Source organism: Anguilla anguilla, chromosome 1 (assembly GCF_013347855.1).
Source record: "Anguilla anguilla isolate fAngAng1 chromosome 1, fAngAng1.pri, whole genome shotgun sequence".
In the NCBI taxonomy this organism is placed as follows: domain Eukaryota; kingdom Metazoa; phylum Chordata; class Actinopteri; order Anguilliformes; family Anguillidae; genus Anguilla; species Anguilla anguilla.
In genome coordinates, this window is record NC_049201.1 from 39,125,945 (window position 1) to 39,153,661 (window position 27,717).

The 27,717-nt window shown below is 41.7% G+C and overlaps 2 protein-coding genes across 2 annotated transcripts in view; one reads left to right on the top strand and one right to left on the bottom strand.

Moving 5' to 3' along the window:
* Nucleotides 1–7,717, top strand: part of strn3 (striatin, calmodulin binding protein 3) — a 36,995-nt gene extending 29,278 nt beyond the window's left edge. The window contains exons 9-16 of the mRNA XM_035408272.1: nucleotides 95–270; nucleotides 432–479; nucleotides 689–810; nucleotides 2,547–2,714; nucleotides 3,798–3,938; nucleotides 6,181–6,288; nucleotides 7,193–7,279; nucleotides 7,389–7,717. Of these exons, the coding sequence (XP_035264163.1) occupies nucleotides 95–270; nucleotides 432–479; nucleotides 689–810; nucleotides 2,547–2,714; nucleotides 3,798–3,938; nucleotides 6,181–6,288; nucleotides 7,193–7,279; nucleotides 7,389–7,558 (1,020 nt within the window). The 3' untranslated portion in view covers nucleotides 7,559–7,717. The remainder of the gene's footprint in view (nucleotides 1–94; nucleotides 271–431; nucleotides 480–688; nucleotides 811–2,546; nucleotides 2,715–3,797; nucleotides 3,939–6,180; nucleotides 6,289–7,192; nucleotides 7,280–7,388) is intronic.
* Nucleotides 7,718–10,098: 2,381 nt separating this feature from the next.
* coch (coagulation factor C homolog, cochlin (Limulus polyphemus)) lies at nucleotides 10,099–25,871 on the bottom strand. The gene is made up of 12 exons (XM_035407977.1): nucleotides 25,739–25,871; nucleotides 25,173–25,260; nucleotides 24,980–25,024; nucleotides 24,443–24,599; nucleotides 19,366–19,499; nucleotides 18,716–18,784; nucleotides 17,056–17,109; nucleotides 14,112–14,259; nucleotides 13,511–13,614; nucleotides 12,836–13,062; nucleotides 11,578–12,094; nucleotides 10,099–11,077 (listed from the first exon to the last, which is right to left on the bottom strand). The coding sequence occupies exons 2-12, from the start codon at nucleotides 25,204–25,206 to the stop codon at nucleotides 10,905–10,907; spliced, it is 1,662 nt and encodes a 553-aa protein (XP_035263868.1). The 5' UTR covers nucleotides 25,207–25,260; nucleotides 25,739–25,871; the 3' UTR covers nucleotides 10,099–10,904.
* Nucleotides 25,872–27,717: the final 1,846 nt, after the last annotated feature.

Here is a 27,717-nt window from a genome sequence, read left to right on the forward strand (position 1 = left end):
CATGCCCCCTCTGGTGCCATGACAACAGGGGCCTGAACATGCTCACTGCTCCCGTCTCCCCCAACAGCTGTCTGACCGCGCTCTCTATTTTTAGCTGCCAGCCAATAAGGACGCGTTCAGGAAGACGTGGAATCCCAAGTATACGCTGCGCAGCCACTTTGACGGCGTGCGAGCCCTGGCCTTCCACCCCGTGGAGCCCGTCCTGGTGACCGTGTCTGAGGACCACACCCTCAAACTTTGGAACCTGCAGAAGACCGTTCCAGCCAAAAAGCAAGTGCTTCAGTAATCATGTTTGCGCAGTTTCATTAATGCTTTTCTTGAAAGTTTCTTAGCATCTGAGACAAAAATTTACCAAGTCAATCCCATTAATCCTAAACATTTTTGTTTTTGAATTGTCTATAAATAAAACATTTCATGTTGTCTGTTTGCAGAAGTGCCTCTTTTGATGTGGAGCCTATTTACACGTTCAGAGCTCACGTGTAAGTATTCTAGAACATTCCACCGAATCTGTTCCGTAGCGAATCCTCGGGCCGTCTGAAGGAGTGAAATGTTCTCATCATTAGGCCTGCGTGTGTGAGCAATGCGTAGCAGTGATAATCGTGTTTTGGCTTTAGTCGCGGTACTGGAAGCTCCGTCTCATGGGAGCATGCTTGTTGTGATAGCCCTGCCCATGTCCCTGTCTCTGCAGAGGGCCTGTCCTCTCTTTGGCTGTCAGCTCCAGTGGGGAGCAATGCTTCAGCGGGGGCATCGACTCAACCATACAGTGGTGGAACATCCCCAGCTCTAATGTAGACCCTTATGACACCTACGGTAAGCTCATTGGGCTAAAGAGAATAGAATGACTCAAGAGAAATCTTCCCGTTGTTTGGCAGGGTTTGACAGTGTCAGTCAGCCATTGGGTAGTGGAGAGGGCTGTTTTGTGGACTAGCGCCTCTGTAAATACATCATTTGTTTCGCATATAGCAGTGGTTCCCAGCACTGTTCCTGGAGATCTATTGTCCTGTAGATTGTTACACCTGCCCTAACAAAGCACAGCTCATTCAACTGTTAGAAATTTCATAGAGCTGCTAATTAGTTGAATAAGGTGTGCCAAATTAGGACATCAGGGTGGGAAATGAATACCAGCCACCAGCCAAATGCTGGTAAAGTTTCTGTGGCTGGTCAGGTTGTCTACTTGACCAGCCAATTTAGCAGGTAATCACACGGAGGTCCTGTTCTATTGTAAACATGGGAGAACTGGGTAAAACAGGGAAATTGGCTGTTGAATCTTGGGATGCACTTCCCAATATGGCCTGTGGACCATAAAGTTAGTTTCCTGTCCTGGTTAAAATGAAAAGATACCAGATGGTAAATCGCCAGTATCAGGGTTGGGAACCACTAGCATATAGGCTATGGCTACGCGATAACCTCTGTTCCTGAAGACGGTAAAACATTCATTTAAAAAACATTTTTTCTCTGACATCATTTTATTTAATTCTTGTACAGTGATTAGCTAGCTATCTGCCTCACGCTAGTACTGGGAGTACTGGCTCAAAGGCACAAGAAATAACCTTTCAGCATTTCATTTAATTCATTATGGCCTTGCTATGGGCTGCTTGGCAAATGGGACCACAGAGCTTGTCAGCAGGAAGGGTACCATAATGCCCTTTAATGCTGGAGTCTGAAGAAGCTTGTGTAAGTAATGAGAGAGTCTATTTTCTACGCTACACTAGAGCCTCACCAGTTATATGGATGCACTCAAGTGGAATTTGAAATTGAAGGCCAATGTGAATTTCAAGAGAGGGGGCAGAGGTGGAAAATCCAGGTTCAAGGAGTATGAAGTCCTCCCCAGTGTTTCATTCCAGTCACCTGGATTTTAAGCCAGGAGGTGGAACTAATTAGTGACATCACCTGGCTGTGTGCTCATGGGTAGAAGAAACTCATGGCAGGACTTTAACTTTCTGGCCCTTGGACTTTCCACCTGTGAGAGGGGGAAAATTCTACAAAGACTTAGAAAGTCCAAGGCTGGAGAAAAGGACACACGTGCCATTGATGCAAATTATGCGAGGTTGATAATACAAGGTTTTAATCAGTTACATTTCTCAGTCGTGATGAGTTAGCCAGCTGTCCTTGACATGACGGGAAGTTAATGTGTACAAATGTAACCAAGCCCTCTTGTGAAGTTAGATGTTACTGTGTACTGTCTATTGTAATTGTTACTGTGAAGTGTTGCTGTGTGCCTTTGTTACTCTGCTGTTTTCCCCTGTGTGCCTTTCTTACTGTATTAATAAAGGATTTTAAAAAATTGAAAAAATGTAATTGTAATTGGCTTTGTTTTGCAGTAGTGTGACTGGTTTGTGTTGCTGAGCAGTTTGGCTGTAATTTGTTTAATTGTATGATTTTGCTTCTGCAGCTGACTACACTTTTATTGGAGTCTTTTACTGAGCACTTTAGTTAAAGCTGTTGGCTTTGCTATTAGCCTTTTCAGTCTATAATCAGTGTTGCTGCATTCCTTTATTACTGTGAATGAGAGTGCTTACAGAGTGTCCCCCCACCTCCTGCCACAGATCCAGGGGTTCTGGCAGGAACGTTGCTAGGACACACGGACGCCGTGTGGGGGCTGGCCTACAGCGGGATCAAGAACCGCCTGCTTTCGTGCTCGGGCGACGGGACAGTCCGGCTCTGGAACCCCCCTGAAAAGTCACCCTGCCTCTGCACTTACAACTCAGACAAGGGTGAGACTGCTGCCTTTACCCTGGAGATGAATTTGGCTATTCCCACAGATCCTTCAGAGCCTCACAGTGAAATTCCAGTGCTAACAGAGAGCAGCAGTATTCACTCTCTGATTTTGTATTTTTTTAACTGGATGAGTTAACTGTCAACAACTGCTTTGATTTATCAATGATTTGCTGAGTAGCAATGAAAACTGCATGCGCTGTGGCTCTCCAAGGTCTAGAGCAAATGCAGGGATATAGGGGAGAGGTTTTAGTTGTGTATGTAATAGTACTGCTTTGTTAATTGCACTTCACTGGGTCTCTGCTATCAATGTTCTGCATTTCTTATCAGCGAAGAATGGTGCTTGTCTGCTTGTGACCTATTAAGTGTCTTCTCTGGGAATCTGTGTTCCTCACACGTTGCTTGCGTGTTTAGTCACTTCTGCTCATTCTTACTCCTCTCCCTTCCGGGCTTCCAACCGTTGCACGTAAATGATCTGTTGTAAATGGGGAATTTGCTCCATTTCAAATCAGATGCTGACACAGAAAATAACCTTGTTTATCTGCTCCTATAATGATGGAGTTGTTTATCTCGATTTGGCTCTGTTCGCAGTTCGTGTAATTTCAGAAATTTAAGGTTGTTTCATAGTTGTCTTTGGTGCCTGTCAGGAAAAGCCTTTCGTGTTTCATAGTAATTAGCCCTGATTAGTTAATCTGCGAACAGCGTGACGGATGCTAAAAGATGGTTTTTCTTAAGCTGTTGTGCTTTACAGTCATCTGCATTTGTCCTGCCAGCAGGCCAGTATAATCAGTCCTGTCCTGTACTGTAATCTGTATATTCTGGTATGTGCAAATAATACAATTAGCTGTTTCTCTCTGTTCACTTTGTTTAAAGATGGTATGACTGACTGTCTGTGAACAGGCTCCACTACCTGTGGTTTATAATTGTTATTTAACAGCTTTAGTGGTGAAACACAGCAGTAAATGTAGAACGTGGGTAAGCATTAGCAGGAAGGAGAAAGGAGTGTTTGAGTGGCCATGATGCAGCAGTGCACCAGGGCAGTAACTGTTAAAGCCAGGAGGCTAACCTTCCGTCTCCTGCAGTGCATGGCATACCCACCGCGGTGGATTTCAATGGCTGTGATCCTGCCCACATGGTGGCATCCTTCAACATGGGAAACACCGTCATCTATGACCTGGAGACATCTCAGCCTGCAGTGGTGTTCTCCAGCCAGAGTGAGAGCGGTGAGATGCACCAATCACCTCCACCCGTTTACCACATCCATTACAGTCTCAGCCCCTACCATAGCTGTCACCACCTCCACCTCTACCACAGCCCTGTCACCACCTCCACCTCTACCACAGCCCTGTCACCACCACCACCACCTCTACCGCAGCCCTGTCACCACCTCCACCTCTACCGCAGCCCTGTCACCACCTCCACCTCTACCACAGCCCTGTCACCACCTCCACCTCTACCACAGCCATCACCACCACCACCTCTACCACAGCCCTGTCACCACCTCCACCTCTACCACAGCCATCACCACCACCACCTCTACCACAGCCCTGTCACCACCTCCACCTCTACCACAGCCCTGTCACCACCTCCACCTCTACCACAGCCCTGTCACCACCTCTACCGCAGCCCTGTCACCACCTCCACCACAGCCCTGTCACCACCTCCACCTCTACCACAGCCCTGTCACCCTCCACCTCTACCACAGCCCTGTCACCCTCCACCTCTACCACAGCCCTGTCACCCTCCACCTCTACCACAGCCCTGTCACCACCTCCACCTCTACCACAGCCCTGTCACCCTCCACCTCTACCACAGCCGTCACCACCTCCACCCATACCGCAGCCCTGTCACCACCTCCACCTCTACCACAGCCCTGTCACCACCTCCACCTCTACCACAGCCCTGCCACCACCTCCACCTCTACCACAGCCCTGTCACCCTCCACCTCTACCACAGCCCTGTCACCACCTCCACCTCTACCACAGCCCTGTCACCACCTCCACCTCTACCACAGCACTATCACCCTCCACCTGTACTACAGCCCTGTCACCACCTCCATCTCTACCACAGCCCTGTCACCACCTCCACCTCTACCGCAGCCCTGTCACCACCTCCACCTCTACCACAGCCCTGTCACCACCTCCACCTCTACCACAGCCCTGTCACCACCTCCACCACTACCACAGCCCTGTCACCACCTCCACCTCTACCACAGCCCTGTCACCACCTCCACGTCTACCACAGCCCTGTCACCACCTCTATAGACATCACTATGAGGATGTAGATGTCCAGGTCTTTTAAAGTGAATGTAGTGATTGGTTAAAGATGTCCAGGGGCTACATTTGGCCAACAATTTTGCAGTCAAGTTTGATTATGAAGTATGCATATGTTTTCATAAAAGCTCAGATAATTTTCCTTCTTGTAGAAAATCAGTGCAGAAAGACATTTGGTATTTCCAGTAGAAGCATTACACTATAGGACCTATTTGCAAACTAAAATGTTTTTCTTTTTATTTCTCTCTGATGCTGGTGTTGGCTAATGTGAAGTCTCTCGCAGACATGAAGACTTTTTTGATAATACTATAATCAAAACCCCCCTGGCTAGTAGTGATTTGAAATAAAAATACTGCTAAATTGCTGCAAATTGCTAAATGTGTGCATTACAGAACTATAAAAGTGGTCCATCCACTTTCACATCAACCAAATTAGGTTTACTATAACTAGTGTTCTTTTTCAACTCGTAAAAATGCAACTACATGTTTGTCCAGTTCATCAAAATTCTTAGGCTGTTTGTACATCATCATATGAAACCTGAAAATTAGTATTGGTGTACAGATTTAATGCAGCCTACACATTGTGGTGTAGGTGCAAAAGCAAAACTGTATTTTATGAAGTAGAAAAGCAGCTTGGCAAGGAAGCACCATTGCTGTGTACAGGTATACATAATGCTGAATGCTCAGAGAAATTCAGAAGTCATCTGACCGGTAGTTGAAGTACTTCAAAATAACCTCATTTCCTCAGCAGCACATAATCTCATATACTGTGAAGTGTATATTAGACGCCAGAAAAGAGGAATTTTCCTTGCTATATAAGTGAGTGTAATGTAATAGAATTTTCTCAAACCCGTTATATTCTGTGCCTGATTATGTTTTTACACTGGCAGGATGATGTGTGTGACTGCCTTCGCCATATATGGCAACACGGGGGCATGTTTATGCTCATGTAAAAGCATGGGCTGGCACTGATATTTTACAATCAAGGCATTTATAAATACTCATTCAGATATATACATTGTTTTCGTATGCAGGGTTGATGATTCAGACATTAAACATTAAACCAGTATGCTACCAACAAATACAAGAATAATATTTTGAGTATCCAGTTGCGCAAAGACAAATGCTGTGATTAGCTGAAGGTGGCCAGATGTTTTTATGTGCTGGCTGATAGGTAAATATGCTTTTCCCAGGTCTTCCTGCTGCCAACTACATAAACCGTGTGGTGTCTCACCCGACCCTGCCCATCACCATCACAGCCCACGAGGACAGACACATCAAGTTCTTCGACAACAAAACAGGTAAAAAGATTCAGTACTGATACTGACTAACTCCAACCTTGTGTGTTCGCAAGTCCCCAACCCACCCCTCCCCCCTCAGACCACTGACTCCAGTTCACAGTCCAGTAATGGCAGCTGTATGGCTGCCGTAGGGTTGAGCCCACCCAGCCCGCTGCAGATGCAGTGTGATAAAGATCTGGGAGTAATGCACTGACACTGCTGCTCCGATGTTCTGGTGATGTCACAATCTGACTGTTGCGCAGCTGCTGATTGGCTCAACTTGTTAAGGTGCTATTCTAGGGTTTGGACAAATGGACAGGCTGTAGTAATGGCAGCAGTGGTTGGTAGTATGCTGTTAGCTTATTTATGATGTCAGCTCGTTCTATGCCTTTTGAAAGGCAATGCATTTGATGCTCTGCGTATGCCTAAACAGAGTGAAAAGGTCACACTCAAAAAGTATCCTAAAAATCTTCTAAACCTCATTATTTTTAGTTTATCATTTTTCCAGGTGAATGCACAAGCAGAGCTATAGAGACTAGACTCTCTAGACTCCAGCTCTCTGCTCAATAAAGTAAGCACGTTGAAATATTTTGTTACGCAAAGTGTAAAATTTGCTCAGTTTGTGCATAAATTCATCTGTTCTCGCCTACTTCCATGCATGTTGAAACTTGGTGTGCATTTGTGCTGTAATATAGAACAGGGAGGTACTGGCATCAGTATTGACCAGTATGGCCAGGCAAAAATCAGCCCTAGAAATTTCCATATCATGCACCCCTAAATATGGTTTTGAAAGGGCAACACACTGTCCATGAATATCACATCAGCTTCTTCACTTGAAGCTGGTTGCACTGTGAAATGAGCAAAGGCAGGAGACTTGTAGTTTTCCTTTAAATGGGTTACCCTGCTGACCGCTCTTCCTCTGCAGGCAAACTCATCCACGCCATGGTGGCTCACCTGGATGCGGTCACCAGCCTGGCTGTGGACCCCAATGGGATTTACCTCATGTCAGGAAGTAAGTCCTAGCCCCTCACCCCATCACAGCAGCTTATGTTTGAAGGTTTAAAGGTGGCGTGCATGAGCTAAGTCCTCGCTTCCATCTCTTTCCCCCCTCCCCTCCGCAGGCCATGACTGTTCCATCCGCCTGTGGAACCTGGATAGCAAAACCTGCGTGCAGGAGATCACCGCCCATCGGAAGAAGTCAGACGAGTCCATCTACGACGTGGCCTTCCACCCGTCCAAGGCGTTCATCGCCAGCGCGGGGGCTGACGCCCTGGCCAAAGTGTTTGTGTAAGAGCCCACGCTGGGAGGGCGTGAACGGACAAACTGCTTCACTGCCTTGTGTGACGAGTGTACCGTTTAGACACTACACAAGACCCCCAACCTCCCCCAACCCCTCGACGCCCACAAGCCACACACTGGAGAGGAGCCAGGCCCAGGAAATGGGGCGGGGGATTTGGGCTGGGGGAGGGGGGGGGGAGGGGAGGTGTGACTGCTTCAGTTTTACCTGAGTTTTCAAACTAATTAACTGTAATTACTGTATGTTAAAGCAGGAGAAACCAGTATTTGTAGCCTTTGACTGGGTTTGGACTGAGCCTAATATCTGTTCTGTAGGTGTGTTTCAGTGACCGTGGTGTCTACCGTTCACTACAGCAGGTCTGCTAAGGGCCAGGTGACATGGGGGTGCGTTTGTCAAAGACGGTGACCCTGCCCTTGCTCCGCCCATCACGACCTACGTGAAGTCGCATGACCACACGTCGCCCTCTCCACCCTCATGTAGCGCAAAAACAAAACACGTAACCTAAAATGTCTGCTTCTTACATTAGCATTAGATTCAGGACGTTTCTTTGCATAAAAATATAGTTTTTATAAGCCTTTTTATATAAATAAAGCCTGTCTTGACGGTGCTGAAAATGTAAAAAAAAAAAAAAATTACATAAATAAAAATAAAAAAATAAAATAAATCCCATCTCCGACCCCACTGGCATGCACCAGTCTGGACGACCCGTTTCGCTGCTCCCACACACTCAGCCCTTCCCTGTCATTCAACTGTGGGTGGGTCCTGACCCTATGGATGCTATCTCTCGACCTGACGTTGCTTTAAAAGCATCTTATCACATGAGCAAACAACTAGGAAAGAAACTGAGTTCATGGCTTCCCGTGAACTCTTAAACAATAAACCGCAGCATCCTATCACTATGTGATATATTTGTACATCTTACTGTATTTACGAGTTTATTTATCAAGGGTTAGACATCTTAATGCAATAGGCTCGTTATTTATTTCACTTTCTGTTAGTCTTATCCTTTTCTTTTTTAACTACAGTATGTCAGTGAGCCCAATGGTAACTGTAAGACTGAGCACTGTCATGCAAACAGAACAGAAAAGGAGGGCCTTTAAGTTAATGTAAACATCATTTTAAACACACAAGAATTTTATTTGAAGACTAATGATGGGGTGTGACCCCCCCCCCCCCCCCCCCTTCATGTACCTACAGACCGATGTTGAAGAACGGGGGGACGTTTTTTCCGTTTTCACGTTTTTTATGTGGGAATCGGAATAGACAAGCATTGAGGATTAATCACGGTTCAGAATCTGCTGTTTGGTTAACGCTATCCCTACTTTTATTTTATAAAATTATTTTATTTTTGAATATGCTTCAATTCATGGTGTAACTAAAGATTTTTTTGTTTGTGTAATGCATGATTAATACAATAAAGTATTTTTTCTAGTCTTCCACAAAAAAAGATTTCTGATCAGTTTGCGAGTTTTGATGAGTTTTGTAAGGTTTCTGTTTTACAAACTATGAATCAGCAAATTTTTAAGATTGTACCACATAGCAAAATACAGCTGTTGAAAAGTAATGTATATAAAATGTCTATAATAAATATTAAATGGTGTACCTGTATATGCAGTTCGAAGTGACTTGAATTTTGTACTGTTGGTGTGGTTTGCGTATGCCTTTTAAGCAGTGAATTGAAATGTGAGCGCCTGCTGTCTGTGCGTTCCATCCAGTACCCTGGCCTGCTTCTGTATAATTTACAAATCCGTCAGTCTTTGCACTCTCCATATTGGAGATGTCGTGCGTTTGAACATGGGGTGTGTCACTGGGGGCCTGAAGCAGCAGATCATGATTGGCTTCATCCCGCTGGCGTAGGCTGAGCTTTGGAGCATTATATGAACAACATTTCTTGAACATTCTGATTTAATTGGTCATCTTCAAGATACCTTTACGGATGTTGGAAGTCACTGTTCGCTAAATTCTGGCACCATCAGTTATGTGTCCAGTATTACTTGACCATGAAGGTTGTTCAACCTTATGCAAATCCATTTTTTCTCAGTTTCACTCATGGTGAAACTGAGCTACCTTTCCCCAGTCAGCAAAAATTGTTACCTCTGGATCGCTACATGATGTTTGATTCACTATAAACTGTCATTTAGTTGCCTCAGCATGTGCTGCCATTGCCTACATAAAATTCTACTGCACATAAGTAAAACTTGCATTTTGGAATGCAAATACTTTTAAGTGAATGCATCACTTTTCTGCATAGCACCATGTGTAGTTATCATTGTGGTGCTGTGATTGGATTGCCACGTGGATTAGTTTGAGATTGCGGCAGATCTGTCCCCTGAATAATAATCAAGTCCAAACAGAGACAAAACTATTCTGGTAGTAAAAATACAATGTTCTTTATTGCAGAGAAAAGTAATAAGTTACAAAGTAAGGAAATGTAGAATCCCTCCAACATCCCCGTTATATCTTAGTTTCTGCAGAAGCAGTGAGCATGCTAAAGTGGCATCTATTTGGGTACAGTTGTCTCCTGTGGAAAATATGCCATCCTTCATATATATAAGCCTTGCATGAGCTATTCCAGCTTTCCATATCTAAAGATGTACAAGGTTCCAGTTAAATCAGGAGGGATCCAGAGTTTTATGCTGTTTACTAGCTGCTGTAAAACTCCTTTAGCTCCCTCTGGTCCTAAAGCAATAATTACATGATACACTGTATACCCCATCAACATGGCAATAGTTAAGAACAGGAAGAGATGAGTTGTGTAGTGCTGTTTATAATGATGTATGGTTTGTGCCATGTTGACTGCTCTGGCTGTTTGGATGAAACGTTGCGCTTCGGCAGAAACATGTGCTCAAGCCAAACTCTCCCATGCCAACCACAGCGCCCACAGCTGGGAGGCCTGTAATACTTTGGCAAAACTTTTAGCATCAGACTTGTGTTTTGGTTCATCCTGGTTGCATATATTTATGAAAGAACATCACTGAAAAAACTAGGAACAACTGCTGGGGACATTTTTTGTGAAACTTGGCATTATACAAGATTTTGTGTTCATAGAGGAATGTTTACCCTGTGTCTATATTGTGCAGTAAAACATGGGTCCTATATTTCATTATCATAAACTGTAATTGCTGACCTTTTCCAGCTAGCCTGAAATAAATGTCAAGATTCAATATGTCAAATGATAATTTGAAAATTATATGTTTCGTTACACAAAAAAAACCCCTTTAGGTTTTGTTGTAATTCCCAAAGGGTTCATTCAGTGGGAATTAAAATGGTTTAACACCCCTTTGGTTCCTCCACTGGTGGTTTCCCCCTGTCCTGCCCTGCCCTAAACAGCACAGCACCCCTACTGGGCTTCATTGAAGTCCCGGCAGATGCCCTTGACAATGGTCTGCTGGAACTGCTCCAGGCCAGAAAAATCTCTGGTGAAGAAGGTGTGGCTCTCTTTTGGCTCTGACGCCATGGCTCGCAGGTCATCCTGTGGGGCCCAGGCCACACCCACTGAGTACACGGTGATCCCTGGAGGGAGGGGGGGGGGAGTAAGAGGATGGAGGGGCTTCTGTTAGTTCAGGGCGACATGAGGCTGTGCATAAAAGCTAGAGAATTTCAACCTTAATGTGAAACTGCACCATTTTTATACCAAGCCATTGGTTACAGTGCCTTTGTATGTTTTTTCTCATTGTCATCTGTGTTAAGCCTTAATACCCTCTAATGAAATACCCCTCTAAGTACATACCTTTGCGTTACGCTAATTGATCCTATTTTGGCCCATTTCAAGATTTACCCCATATATGAAGAAGCAACAATTCGTAATATAGATTTTTGTTGCATATTCTCAAGGTACACTCTACCATGCCACCTGTTAACATTTGTCCACCCTTCACTGCACATTCAGTCCTCGCTATCACGTGCTGAATGCAGAAAATTCAGACTGGACTATGCAGGAAAAAAATCTGTAAATGACTCCCAGCAGCTTGTGCATGCGAGTATCATTTGTGCTTTGCTTGGTGACCACTTACCTTCTGACTTGACAGTCTGTGCTGGGCCCCCGACGTCATCATAAGACTGCCCATCCGTGATGATGATGAGGAAGTCCCTGCTTGAGCTAGCCTCGTGTGGCTGGAAGAGGTTGGCGAGGGTGTACGAGATGGCGTCGCCAGTTGCCGTGCCACCACTCATGTAGCGGATGCTCCGCAGGGCCTCCAGGGCGGCCTCTTTGTCTGTGTATTCGTTGAAGTCCATCTCCAGCTTCTGGTCATAGGTGAACTGTACTGCACCCACACGGGCCCCCAAGTCTGAGATCTCAAAGGCCTCGGTGATGCCAACCATGAACTCCAGCACCAGCCGGAAGTTTCCATCACCCACGCTGCTGGAACCATCGATGAGGAAGCCCAGGTTGACCGAGTTGTAGCAGGTCTTGCTGCACAGCATTTGATCCACCGAGCAAATCTTCTGAGTCAGAGGCTTCACATACTTGTTGGTACTGAACCAGCTGGGCATGGTGAAGGAGAAGAAGCCGTTGTCCCGGCACACCGCCTGGGTTCCCCACACACAGTGATGATGTAAAAATTACAGCACACACACTTGGAATCTGGAAATCTCAGAGATTGTTGTCTGGCTTCTTCCTTGTCACACAGAAAGCAATGCATGATGAAATCTGATAGATGTTATTAGTGATCATGCGAAAGTCTTGGTGTGCTTATTCTGTCATTGTTAAAATGCACATGTTATTTGTATTAAAGCGAGTTACAACAGAAAAAGTGATGCATATGAATGCATTCTAAATCTGATTATCTTGTCACACTAAACTTTCTGGCCATCTCAGGCCTGGGCCAAATATGTATCTGAAATAAAAACTCTTTAGATCAAGGCTGCCCAACCCTGTTCCTGGAGGTCTACCATACCATAGGTTTTCATTTCAACCCTAATTGGGCACACCTGATTCTACTAATTAGCAGCTGAATGAGATCTCTAACTGAATTGAGTTGAATTGAGGTATGCTTTGTTTGGGTTGGAGATCTCTCAGAACAGGGTTGGGCAGCCTGGCTTTAGATAGTTGTAAAATTTAAAAACAATCCTACAGGCGCCTGAGAATTTTCAACAAAATGTGCTACCAACCAAAAGAGTCATTTGAGGGGATTATATTTCTCATTAGTGAAAATAGATGTTTCATAAATTTTACTGGAGTCTAAAGGGTTAAAGTTTTTACGATTATTTGACCCAGATCTGGGCCATTTTAAGTATTTCATATGCCTCCTCCAGTAAACCTGTGTTCACCTTCTGTACAAAGTTGCCATCCTGCACCATTCCAAGCTCGTCATGCGCCGCCTTGGCCACAGTCACCATGAAGACGTTTACGCCGGACTCTCGCGCCCGCATCGCCGCTTTCTCCAGGTTGTCGGAGGGCCACCCATCCACAAAAATAACCACCACGCGAGGCAGTCCCCGCCTCATACCATTCTCTGGGCTGAAGAAGCTCTCCACTGTGTGGAGCAGGGCCTTACCTGAGGGGATAGAATATCAGTGCACTGATAAATCCAAAGTGGAACTGCATCTGTGCCATTTATCTAAGCACCTGCGCAAATCTGTCGCAAAGCTCCAGTGAACCAGTCAGTGTGATATACACACCAAACACCACATGCCACTCAGCAATATGCACACGACATAGGTTTGTGTGTTCATTTGATGAGTTGCTTACACAAATTGCACGTTGGTATAATTGCTGAAACGTGGTTCTGGAGGATAAGGTATTCACTGGGATTCTTTACACTATACTGAGTAAACTAGAAGCTTGTTATAGTTTAAGACCTTTCTGGTTTAAACCTGAATGGGCCCCGATATCAAGTGTAGGACCTAGTTGCGATAGGACCATCTGATTTAAGGGAGGTCCAGCAAAACACTTCCATGCATTTTCAGCCTTATGTTAAGGCAGCTGGGTCACGGATGAGTGACCTGTGTTGGTGTTGCCCCCTCTGAACCCCATCTCCTTGATAGCAGAAATCACGTCTTTGGGTTGAGTGAAGTTTTTCAGGTAGAACTCCGTCTGGGGCATTTCACTGCCAAGAGACAAGCACAGGGGAATCGTGGGATCAGTTAGCTAGCAGATACAAACAAGCTCAGCTCCCTCAAAATGAGACTAATTTCATGGTCAGTGGCACACTAAAAAAGTGGCTCAGTAATTGTGCACTCTGAAAATGGACATGCTCAGTGCAGCCTACAGGAACCTAAACTTAGAAAAACACTATTAGTACAACTGCATCTATGACTCTATACTCTATATGGGAGGTCTCACTAATTGTGGTTTTATTTCATTTTCAATGAGTGAAGGCTGTGGAATCATCTAGAGTTTTCATATCAACATAGAGGTTCTTCCAGAACTAACTGGATTTTGAGGTATCCACAGTGTGTGTCAGAGTTGCTGTCAAACATCTCCAATATTTATAACTGAGACATATTCCAGTCAACCACAAAATGTATGACATCTATGTTTCAATTTCTGTCAGTATCTGTCAGCTGTTAACAATAGGAATATGAGCCCACAGCTCAGACCCACCTGACATGCACTACCCCAAGATGCGGTCCCTCTGGTCCAGTCCGAAGCATCAGCACCAGCTTGCTAACAAAGCTCTTCTGCAGGTTGAAGCGCCGCTGCCCAATGTTGTAGCTGCTGTCCAGCAGCAAGGCGATGTCCACTTTGCAGTCTGCTCACAGAGCCACAGCATGCATTAGGCATACAAACAGCTCCACTAAATCACACAAATCAGGGCTTTCTGCTCATTATTCACCCTGGTGTAAATCCCATTGCCAGCACATGTCCTATGTACATCCATCCCTCATCTTTGGGACATTAGGTAAGTGAGTGTCATTATTAGAGTTCTGTAGAAGTTAGAGTATAATCCAAAAACCACACACTAGAAGGGGCAGTTATTTGGCATGCCTTATTTGACATAACCTGTGACACAGGCGAACAGAATACATGCAACATGTTCCTTTATTTCTCTAAATCATGCACAGATGAATACACACACACATAATTATACATATATCAAGGGCTAATACAAATACGATACTCTGTTTATATTTCTTATTCAAGAAAACATTATTTTTTAATGAGTCAAAAACTATATACACACTATATGACCAAAAGTATCTGGACACCCTTGATCTGGAGCTGTATTTCATGGTTTGGGCTATGCCCCTTCGTTCCAGTGAAGGCAAATCTTAATGCTATAGCATTCAATCCCATTCTAGACGATTCTGTGCTCCCCCAATAGTTTGGGCAATGCCCTTTCCTGTTTCAGTATAACAATGCCCCCAGGAACATTGTGAGGTCCATATAGAAATGGTTCTGTCAAGAACAGTGTGGAAGAAATTGACTAACCTGCACTGAGCCCTGACCTCAACCCCATCCAACACCTTTGGGATCAATTGGAAAGCCAACTGCAAGCCAGGTCTAATCGCCCAATTGGTGGCCAACCTCACTAATGCTCTTCTGGTTGAATGGAAGCCTTCCCAGGAGAGAGTTTGTTACAGCAGGAAAGGGTGGACCAACTTCACATAAATGCCCATTGGATGAGATGTTGAATGTCAGATGTCCACATACTTTTGGCCATGTAGTGCATTGAAAATCAAAAATTGTTAGTCCTTGGTGTGTCTGCCTTTTGCCTTCATTGCTATCTTCACTTTGCTGGGCATTGATTTCACCAGCTTATGCAACACCTCATCTTCCATTTCATCACAGCACCTTCTCAACACTTCCCATAGATCTTCGGTGATCTTTTGATGCTACTTCATGTTTGGCCTTTTCGGTCGGTCTTCAACTTCTCCCACAGATGCTTGATTGGGTTCAGGTCCAGTGACCGTGGTGGAAATGCAATCCTAATAACCTCTCCTTGTTCTGAATAACATTTTCTTGAATAAGAAGTGTAATTGGAATATCATAGTTGTATTATTCCTTGATAAACTATTTTTAAAAACCAGGACTTGGTAGTGTCCTCGGACTTTTGAGACTTATGACATGGATTCTGTAATGTAATGTAATGTTTGGGACAAACACATTTTATGTTAATTTGCCTCTGTACTCCAGATTTTCAGCTTTTATCAAAGGGTATGTTTATACACTTCGGTTTCACCATGTAGAAATTATACCACGTTTTATACATTACCCCCCCCCCCCCCCAATTTCAGGGCACCATAACGTTTGGGAAATATTCATGTTATGTAAATGAACGTAGTCATGTTTAGTACTTTGTCACATATCCTTTGCTATGCAATGACTGTTGGAAGTCTGTGACCCATAGACATCACCAGGTGCTGAATATCTTTTCTGGTGATGCTCTCTCAGGCCTGTAGTGTCAGCCGTCCTCAGCTCCTGTTTGTTTTGTGAGCTAGTTGCCTGAAGTTCTCTCCTCAGGATATGAAACAAATGTTCAAATGGATTCAGATAAGGTGGATGCCTTGGTCAGTCAAGAATTTTCCAGTTCTGGCAATCTCCTTTGTTGCTTTATCAGTATGTATGGGATCACAGTCTTGCTGTAGGATGAAGAGCCGGCCAATGAGATTGAAGGCATTTGCTTGAACTTGAGAAGATAAGATGTTTCAGCGCACTTAAGAATTCATTCTTCTCCTGCTGTCAACAGATCCATCATCAATGAAAACAAGTAAGTACCTGTGGCTGCGCCATACATGCCCAAACTATAACACCACCATGTTTCATAGATATGGGGGAGTGCGTTGGATCTTGGGAAGTTCCTTTCGGCCTCCACACTTCACTCTTGCCATCTCTCCGATGCAAGTGAATCTTGATCTCATCTATCCACCAGAACTCTGTAGGCTCTTTTAGGTACTTCTTAGCAAACTGTAACCTGGACATCCTGTGTTGGAGGCTAACTAGTGGTTTTGCATCTTGCAGTTTAGCCTCTGTATTTCTGTTTGTAAATACTTCTATGGGCAGTAGTCACTGACACATATACACCTGCCTCCTGAAGAATGTTTCCCATCCCATTTATGCATAGTCCCCCATATTTAAATATATAATTTGGCATTCTCAATTCTCTCCCTAATTTGGGATGTCCAATTCTGCATTCATTGCTGCTCTCATGCTGTGATCCTTCCAACTGATTCAGAAGAACAAGGACATCCATGGTTCTCCTTACGATACACATGGTGTTGCTTCTTTTCAGACTGCAGCCCACAGCCAAGCTCACATACGAGGAAAGAAGACGCTTCATGTGCAGCTTTGGCAAGCAGTCCCTGGGTACCCGATTGAACAGCGGAGGTCACTGGTGAGCAATGATTGATCCCCTTTTCCCAGGCGATCATATCAGAAATTGTACGTCACCCAGCAGGACTACCAGCCACAGTCAATAATGTGATTTCTTCAATTCTGAAGAAAAAGGAAACAATGGGTAACTCTACACCTTATGGGGACTAAAAAGCCACATGTCCACTTTGGGTACTGGCCCCTACCCCTACCCGTTCTCCCTAAATTACCTGACCTTTGTTTCCATTCTGAGCTGCCTTCTTTGGGTTCTTCTTCAGTGGTTTCTTCACTGTGAGGAACCAAAAAGGTCATGATTCAGTAATCAGTCATACAGAGTCATACTATACATACTGCATTCAAAAAGTAGCCAATTCCTAAAGCAAAAGACTAACAGGTCCCACCAAGTGCTCTCCATGTAAAAAAAAAATATTATTATAACCTCCAGGATAGGTCAGCAGTCAAGACTATGGTGGAGTTTAGGAGTTCCTCCTGGCAGGGCTGGTGTTACAAGCACAGGGTTGTAATCACCTGTGTTGTTGGATAGCTACAGACCAACACCGCAGTGAAGAAGACTTCTCTTACAAGTGAAATTTAAGCAGCTTCCAGTTCCAAGCCTCCATAGTCCTGGTCCAACTTAAATACTGTAGAGTGTGTGACGCTGGCCGAGGCTCAGCTCTCCTTCGCCTCACCCACTCGCCTCGTCACATCAGCAAACAGCGTCCCCGGCTGGCGCTACAGCACATTGCCCGAACACATCTCAACACAACAGTGTGAACATGCACCCCACTGCACGAGAGTGAAACGAGCCACACCTGCGGCGAGTTGTGCAAGACACCAGCTGCCTTAAAAAGGCAGCTCGCCTGCAGTCGGGAGACAACCCACGGCAGCAAGATAACAGTACCAATGATTGTCTTTATTGTCTTTTCCCAAATTCTGGCTCAGTCTCACTTGGAATGGCGGCTTGAGACTGTTCAGGACCTGCGACTTATTGCCTAGTGAATCAGCGGGGCATCAGCTTAAGTCAAAAGTTGTTTTGTTTTTCGGCTTTTACCTTCATTTAGACTAAAATGTGAACTGTTCCTTTGTGGGGAAAATATACTGTACCTAGGTTGCCTCTAATAAAGCTCCCCAACAGGTTGTTTAAACTAAACTCCTGTCACTCCGCCCACCCTGCACTGGACCACAAGTACAATGTGACTGCAGTCCAGCTCTTTTCTAACCAACGCTGTAAAGTACAATGAGACTGCGGTCCAGCTCTTTTCTAACCAATGCTGTAAAGTACAATGAGACAGCAGTCCAGCTCTTTTCTAACCAATGCTGTAAAGTACAATGAGACGGCGGTCCAGCTGTTTTCTAACCAATGCTGTACAATACAATGAGACGGTGATTCAGCCCTTTCTAACCAATGCTGTAAAGTACAATGAGACTGCGGTCCAGCTCTTTTCTAACCAATGCTGTAAAGTACAATGAGACTGCGGTCCAGCTCTTTTCTAACCAATGCTGTAAAGTACAATGAGACGGTGATTCAGCTCTTTTCTAACCAATGCTGTAAAGTACAATGAGACTGCGGTCCAGCTCTTTTCTAACCAATGCTGTAAAGTACAATGAGACGGTGATTCAGCTCTTTTCTAACCAATGCTGTAAATTACAATGAGACGGTGATTCAGCTCTTTTCTAACCAATGCTGTAAAGTACAATGAGACGGTGATTCAGCTCTTTTCTAACCAATGCTGTAAAGTACAATGAGACTACAGTTCAGCTCTTGTCTTGCCTGCCTTGTAGAGTACAGAGAGGCTGTGGTTCAAGCTCCTGTCTAGCCTGTGCTATAGAGTACAAGAGCCTTTGGCTCAGCTCTTGTCTGTACTAGTACAGACAAGTCCTTGGCTGCACTGCACCTGGACCAGGTCTGGGAAACGCAGCGGTACTGGATTCACCCAACACCTCCATGGGCTGGCTGATCAATCCTGGCAGACAAAAAAACAAGGACAGAAATGACATAAAATAATGGTTTCTGACCTCAAACCCCACTTACTATGAGTTATACATTTTCAGCTACCCACCCTTTAATATAATGCTGCCCGGCGCATTCAATTATGGAATTCTTTTCTGTACTTGAAAACACTGCAATAAAGTTTTTGAGAGCAGTGTTCCATTTCGCTGATTTGAATAACAGTGACATTTTACATATTATATTCATTTTTAATGCATATCCTGTAATTCATTAATTATTATTAATTAATTATAATTAATTAATTAATATTTACAAAAGTTTTTTGTACTTTTTACACAGCCATGCTTGTAATATGCTTTCAAAGGGATTACCATTGTTTATCCACTTGAAGTGGAAAGGAAAATATAAAGCAATCTCAGAATTTCTGATATTCAGAAAAGACAAATCAGAAAAAGTATCAGCAGCTCTACTTCATTTACTCATGAGAGAATCAGAGAGGCTCACTCAACTGATGAAAATGCAGTATAGAACAAGACAAGTTTCCTTAACTAAAAACCCACAGTAAATAAAGTGGCGGTACATGTCTCCACCTACTGGACACAGTAAATGATGCCGTCCACCTGGACAGAGTCTGAGATTTGACCCCATGAGAAAGTGAGCTGAGGTAGTTTTCCCGACCAGGCAGTCTGTGGACCTTCAGCGGCCCTCCCGATTCAGTGATTACACCTCTGGAAGACAGAGAGGGAAGGAGGGAGCAAAGGAGGGAGAGAGGGAAGGAGCAAGAGAAATTTATGATGAGAGTTCCAGAAGCCGAGGCAGATGAAAAAAAATTATGTATTAGTATGTGCATAATTAGGGCCTTTCTTTTGGGGGGGGGGGGGGGGGGCGGTGAGGGGAGGTTCTTTCCAACATACAGATTCAAAATTGTAGAACATCTACTACCCAGCATTATACTTTCCTGAATGTTCTACTTCCTGGAGTTCCTGTTCAACCATCCCGCAATGATCGGGACTAAACAAAAAACCACTAGCCCGACACCAAATGTATATTGTTGTATCTTTTCTTGTAGATTTGTGAAGACAATTCTAGAAATGACTAGTTTGTTTTTTAAATAGCAGGTGCTGTAAAGTTGTTTGGCCAGCAGGCGGGGCCCTAGAGCAATGAAATATTGGCTTAAAGGTTTTTTTTTATTATTATTATTATTATTATTATTATTATTATTATTATTATTCCCCAAGGGTGCTGGATAGTAGAGTAATTTTATGAAAATTATCAGGAATCAATGAATGAATATGATAGAAATTGATATAAATATGAATATAATATTTTATAATAATATTTTAAATTTATACTTCTAAATATGTAAAGGAATATTTATTCATGAAAAGTTAATTGAACTATTCATGGTGATAGCTCAAGATTCAGAAGATCCACATGTTTTGCAACCTCCAACATGATATAACACTGATACAACACTTCCATCAGCATAATAACATTTCTTCAGAATTTATACTGTGTGCAATATGTGGTTGAATGTGTCACCAGTCTTGGATTATTTAATGTAAAGTTATGTAAAGTAACCATAAATAAATAAAAACAGCCGCATACCACTGTCTCCTTACTACTACATCCTTGCTACCATACCAGAGGATATGGTTCTGAAAACATTGATCAATGTGCAGTCTGGCAAAACTCCACCTTGCAGCATTGTAACTATGTCGTTCTAGAGAGTGAGATAGCTAGCTACCATATTTTTTTCTAAAACTTGTATAATTTAAACTTGTCTGCTAACAAGCACACTCCAGCAATTCTACACTAGCAATTAAAGCTTTCATAATGCACTTTTTGCACTACAGTACATAACTTGAATATGTAAAATATTTATATTTTGCTGGGCATTGTAATATATGGTAACGTCTGTAATGTAACGTGAGGCACAAATACGTACACTCCATGGCCAAAAGTATGTGGACACCTGACATTCAACATCTCATCCAAAATTATGGGCATTTATATGAAGCTGGTCCACCCTTTCCTGCTATAACAACCTCAACTCTTCTGGGAAGGCTTTATAGTCTATGTTGGAGCACTGCTGCTGGAATTTGCTTCCAGAGTGTTAGTGAGGTCGGGCACTGATTGGGCGATTAGGCCTGGCTCGTAGTTGGCATTCCATTTGATCCCAAAGGTGTTGAGGTCAGGGCTCTACGCAGGCCAGTCAATTTCTTATACACCATTCTCAACAAAACTATTTCTATATGGACATCGGTGTGCCTGAGGGCATTGTCATGCTGAAACAGGAAAGGGCCTTGCTCAGACTGTTGAGGAAGCACAGAATTGTCTAGAATGTGATTGTATGCTGTAGCATTAAGACTTTCCTTCACTTGAACGAAGACGCCTTGCCTAAACCAAGAAAAACAGCCCCAGACCAAGGGGTGTCCAGATACTTTTGCCCATATAGTGTATATGTCTGACTAGGACAAACATTGCATGATAAAGTTGAAAACAGTACTAGAAACTACTTTTAGTATATTTTCCAATGATTCTTGGCTAAAATGTTGAACTCCCTAATGTTATGCTAACCTATATAGTATGATGCCAGTTTTATCCAAAATGGTTAATTCATGCTACAAAAAACTTTAATCAATCCGTTTTCAAATCTACAATTTCCAAATCAACATAAATATGATGTTGATTAAGCATGCAAAAAATGATAGGGCACACACACATACACACATACACACTACTTTTGGAATCTTTTTGTTTTCAAAAGCATTGAGGCTTATAGTATCACGTTGAACACTTTCATTTAAATGCTTTTATTTCTGCCACACTTCACTTGAGTTTAGGTCTGTTCGTAAACACACCAATATGGTTCCTTATTCACTGTTTCAGTGTGATTAGAGTAAATCGTTGTGAGTGGAAATGGTTAACAGAGGTGCAGAGACATACTGAAGCATTAACCAAGCCGCCCAATCAAAAGGATGTACAAAAAGGACACCAGCCAGAGGAAAGAAAGGTTGCATTCAATTCAAAGTTAATGATGCTTTTCTTTATGACCATGAAAAGTCAAAGAATAATTAATTTGTGATCGGAACAAGGAACTGTAAGTCTGAAGTGGTGAATAATCATGACGTTAAGAAATTCCACCAATGCACCCACTAAACTACACCCAAAAATTCCAGCATTAACAATGACATCTCTTACTTCCATTAAAGGGTTAGTTCACTTTCTGGAGTTTTAAAATATTATTTCAGTTTTAGCGTATGCTTTCGATAGTCTTTCTATGTGATAAAGTATGTTTTACATACATACAGAAGATTCAAATAACAGTGGTGAGCAGGTAAAGGAATTTCAGGGTTTACGGTCAAAAGAAAATATACTTCAAGTAACTCAAAGCAGCTTGTAGGCAACATGCCATGGATCACAATCCACATTCTATTCAATAACTGTTCAGGATAATGGAGTCATTTCATATTGCTTTATTGATAGTCTATCTTCCTCAGTTCGTATAAAAAATGAGAAAGGCGAAAAAAAATCTTTGAACTGAGTCTGTCCAAGAACCCTGATTATTGTTGATGGTACACATTTTGAATTTCATTTCAGTCTCTATAAACAGTGAACCAACGATGGAAGGAATTTACAGAGACCTGCAGAGAATGGAAGAAATGAATCTGAATCACCATAGACCTATCACCTATGAGGGAATATAACTGGGTTTGATGTCACGTTGGCGACGAGGGCGGAATAAATCACTAAAATCGAGGATAAAAGGCCCAAAATCGACGGCGAAAATCACAAAAGTCAAGAAATCTTTAAATCAGGCATCAAATCGAGAGTAGGCTAAACCCCGTCCGCCCACCCGCAACATTCGGAATGCGCCGTGCACATCTTTAATGCTGGCCTAATCACTCGTTTTAAAATTGCTGAATGATGCACAGTTGTAGCTTTCTGCTAACTAATACAGAATGCCCGAGAAAGTTCTGCGGACTCCGTCGATTTTTGTTAGTAATCCATACTGACAAGCTTGTCTTATAAGGAAATGTAGCTGGTAAGTAAACAAAAGCAGATTTAGTTGGCTACCTGATTTTCCTATATGTGGACCAATGTTTTAATTAACTCTTCAGCGTCATCTGCAGTCTCCCTGCTAGCTGCCAGCCATTTAAGCAAGCTCGGCTACACCTGATATGGGACTAGCCTATATATAGCCCTTCCGGAGGATTTGGTATGGAGACTACAATGCTTATGGAGATTTGCAATTTAACCAATAATCCGTTAACACTGGTTTAGTGGGCTACCAAAAAGAAGTGCAAAAATGAATATCTGCAACATAGGCGACACACCTCAACCCCACCCGTGGAGATAGAAAAGCTAGTTGCTAATATCTATGGATAATTAATTATACCGTAGAATATACATACAATTAAGACAAACTCAATACATAATAAGGCCAAATTAAAAATAACAATATTTTCTCCACATAAAGATCACCAAGTAAATGTGGTCCATTGCTTCTTCAGTTATGAATGTAACTTGGCCCAGCAGTTATGCATTTCATTATATGAACTCAGACTATGATGTTTCCAGCTTTAGATATCACATTAACCATAGAATGGGCGTGGAAAGCATGTGCAATTATACCGAGCTGTGCAGCCGCACAGTTTCCCCTACTGTAGTTACGGATGTCCTTTTTTCATCACTTTCTACTGATCACCCAGTGAAATGGCAAAACTACCACAGCTGTGTCAGTATTAGTGTAATGTTGTGTCCTTTTGTAAAATATACAGTACAAGCAAAAAGATAAGTTGTTATTGCTATAAAGATAAATGTGAAATAATGCATTCATTTTTAAATGTAAAAGTTTAATACAATGACATCACTTTAGTATTTATTACCTAACACATTTGCAACATAAAGCATATTTAAGTTGTATTGGTCTCTGTAAATTATACGAATACATATATTTACTAATATTAATAATTGTCGACTGGGTTTCAATCAATATATTATTATTTGTGTTTTCTTCATAAACAGTTTGGCAAGTTCAGCGATCACAGATGAACCCACCAAACATTGTTTGCCTTGAAAAAAACTCTCCTTTACAAATGAGAGTTAAGAAGTGCTGATTAAATCCCAGTCATTTATTTATTTATTTATTTATTTATTTATTTTACTAAACATTATTACCTTAACCATATAACTTATTTTGCAGAAAAAAATGTCAATTTTTTCAATATGTATAAATCAAGAATATTAATAATTAAAATAATATAAATAACTATTATTTCAGCAAATATATTTTTATTTAATAAATTACATGTTGCTACATAGTAATCATAGACTGGATGGTAGCTCTACTTACCTTAAGATACAAAATATTCAAGAAAACAATGTAACATCAAAACTAAGTCCTAAATTTGTGTGTTTGACGTTTAGAAGGCATTAAATATTTCATGTCTTTTTTAAACCTGTGTTTGCTATTAATAATATGCTACCGTTTAAATATGAATAGCTGAAACGAGCAAGTTTCACAAATCGATATAACAAAATTTTAAACATCGAAAAATATACATCTATTTCAGTAGCTTTGCTTATTAGATTATTTTTTGTACAGTTGGCTTGAAAATTGTCTTATTTTACCAGTAATGATTTTTTGATAAAACATTCACTTTACCGATGTATTGCTGCTCCGCAGACGCTCGACACTGAGGCGTACACTTCGGAGCCGTACACCGAGAGCTGCTGGGGTGCACAGTTGGGTGGGCACACAACCACTGCACGTGCTTCCGCGAGGTCGACACCACGCGTCCTACAGGTGATGGGGGTCGGAACTGAAAAAAAAATGCAGACCTAGGCGGTAAGTATTAATTGTGATATTCATTTTGTCTGGTATGAGGTTTCTAATGATAGCAGTAGGTACAGAAACAGTAGCATACTGTAAAAACAAAGGTGGTAAAAAATGATTCTGTTGATTATTGAAATAAATATTGTTTCAGAATTTCACCTGTATGAGAATAAAACTCTTCTCTTCTCAAAATAGACCTACATCTCATTTTGCAGATGCATTTTCTTTCTTGCTTGCTTTCTTATTTTATGTGTAAGTTATGCTTTGTTACACTCCTTTAATTTACAGATTTAAAATATATTTACATTTTTACAAATTAAAACAACAACAAAAAATGCAGTATAGATAAACTAAAAGAGTACTCACCATTTGGTTCAGCTCTTAATGTACTGCACATCAGAAAGATAAGTCCTGTGGAGATGATACATGGTTTAAGTAAAAACAGTTTTCTTTTAATGGCAAAACTAAAACATAAGATGGTTCAATGTATTTTAAATTAAGTTGCAAACTTTTTAAAAATTTTCCAAGACCAAGATTTGCCAAATGAACAGGTTCTTACCAAGCAAATGTAGACAATCAAATATAACTGACATCCTGAAAGTGCAAACCTCCACAGAAATCTATGCAATGAAGGTAGGGTGATTAATCTGGAAAGAAAACAAAGAAAACGATTTTCAGAAACAAATTAACTATCATATTTTCAATGTCATCCTTACAGCAGATATAAAATAATGGAATGACACATGAACATGTCCTCTATTTTATAAATGATATGCATACTTATTTGTGACTGATGAAGACAAGACAGTTTTCTTCTGTGTTTAACAGAAGAAAACTACACACTAAAGTATGCAAAGCAGAAACAGTTTAAGGACTATGAGTAATTCAGGACAAGCACCAGAAATACCAGTAAAAAATAATGATTCAGTTTGTTAATCCAGTCTGAAAGTGTCACGTCCAGTTAAGATGACCAAAGTGAAGATTTTTCAGTCATGCCCGCTAAGTTGGAGTATAGTATGTTTTTGACCGCTTTAACAATTTGAAGCAATAAGAGCCATTTTTCTTATTACTAACAACTGAGAGAGAAAAAACTGTGACTTCCCCCCCATCTCCAAAACAGCTTACAAGTGATGTATATTGTATAGTTTCCTTCAGGGTTTAATCCACTAGATCCTGTTTCTTCAAATAATTGATCAGTAAATCCTTGCTTTGGGAGAATCTTCTCAGAGCATTTCACCAGTCCTTACTGGATTACCAAAAGAGAGCAAGTCCCTTAAATAAAGTCCCCCCACATCCCAATTGAACTGGTCTCTGTGACATCATTAGAGGCGGATCTTGTTTTTCCCTCCTTATTGACATCAGAGGCAGTGTACCCTCCTCTGACTCCTGGCTGCCTGAAAAGGAGCAACATTAAGGCAGTTTGGTTTTTGTAGGAAAACAGAGTCTACAAACCCTTTGCCTGTACTTCTGATGAATGTCCTTTTAATCAGATTCTATAGCTCACACAGTAGTTCGAGATGCAAACAGTTGATAAAGGAGGTTATGAGAGAGGTACTTTTTTCTGTGTGTGTGTGTGTGTGTGTCTTTGATGGGCTGTGTAGTTTCAGGTTTCTGCAGAAAAGAAAGAGAAAGCCCTTGTATGAAAAATTTCCAAAACCATTCTTCTATTCCACAAAGTGAGGAATCTGTACTGTGCAGGTGAATAGTTAGGGGTTGGAGAGTCTTGCCAAATGGAAGATTAAGTTGCCTGTTATTATTAGTTGTTATTAATATTAGGCCCAATATTTAGAGCAATACTCTGTATGTGACACTATCATGAAAAAAGAACACAGAAATCACCAAAAGTGCAAAAGAGTGCAATGTTTTACATAGGCCTAATACAATCAAAAACACAATATAGCAAAACAACATCAAGTTCCAAATCTCACAAAACAGACAGTGCCTTCCATAAGTGTGATAACAGTCTAATTAAATTTGTTTTTGCATTTGGATTTGGGATCAAAAGATGAATATGAGACGAAAGTACAGACAATCAGCTTTTATTTCATTGTATTTACATATGTGTATATGTTGTACAGAAACGGCTGTTTTTGTGTTGAGTCCTCCATTTTCAGCTGTTAATGGATGAACTTAAAAGTAAATGAAAACAATGAAGTCTAATATTTGGTTGCATAGCCCTTAAATACAATAGGTACATCAAATCTATGACCCAAATCTATGACTCAAATGTAACTCTACTGCTCCCATACTTTTTGATGGCACTGTATATAAATTACACAGGTGAACTCCAGAAATAAACTCCAGAAATGCAGTTTTTCATAATATATTTTTAAATTTAGCTAATCTGCAAAGACTTAAATAAGTCTATATCATTCATGTTTTCTGTGGAGGACTTCTATTGTTCACCCACTCCAAGCTGCAGAAATCACTTCCTTATCTCATTATCAAGGGAGAAACTTTTATATTACGTGAGGCTGGCATAATATTTATAACAAAATTCTTCTTTCATATGTTTCAATAGCTAATATGTTTAATTTAATAATTCAGTGGTTGAGGTATGGTGAGTGGTCCATCACAAAATGGCAGCTGCGATGGTTACTACACACTTAGTGGTGGCTGGGTGAAATGCTTTAACATCATGAAGATTACTATTTAAATGTAATCCATCAGATGTAGGCCTATTAAGAAAGATTATTGATTCCATAAATTTGACCATAAAAAATAAATTTTAAAAATCCCAATAGTACAGACAGGACAGTAACTACATTAAGTCCTTGGTACAAAAGTTAAATGAAAACAGATTAATGCAAATCAGATCAGTGACTGTTGACACCATTGCCCTAGATACAGAGAACTATCAATGCCCCTTCAAAGAGGAAAACCTTGGAGCCAAAGAGATATAGTATTCCTAAATTCCAAAGCTCCAAGGCTTCAGATTTTTAAAATAGGAATAACAACAAAAGTAAACCATTTTGTGTGGCAGATCAAATAAGAGATATTCTTATTTTGCCATTCTCTGGATTGTTGCCACCCACAATTTTGTCTGTTTATTTTTTAATACAATGGAACACTGCTGGCTCCTGATTGGCTTGATTGGTTTTGGC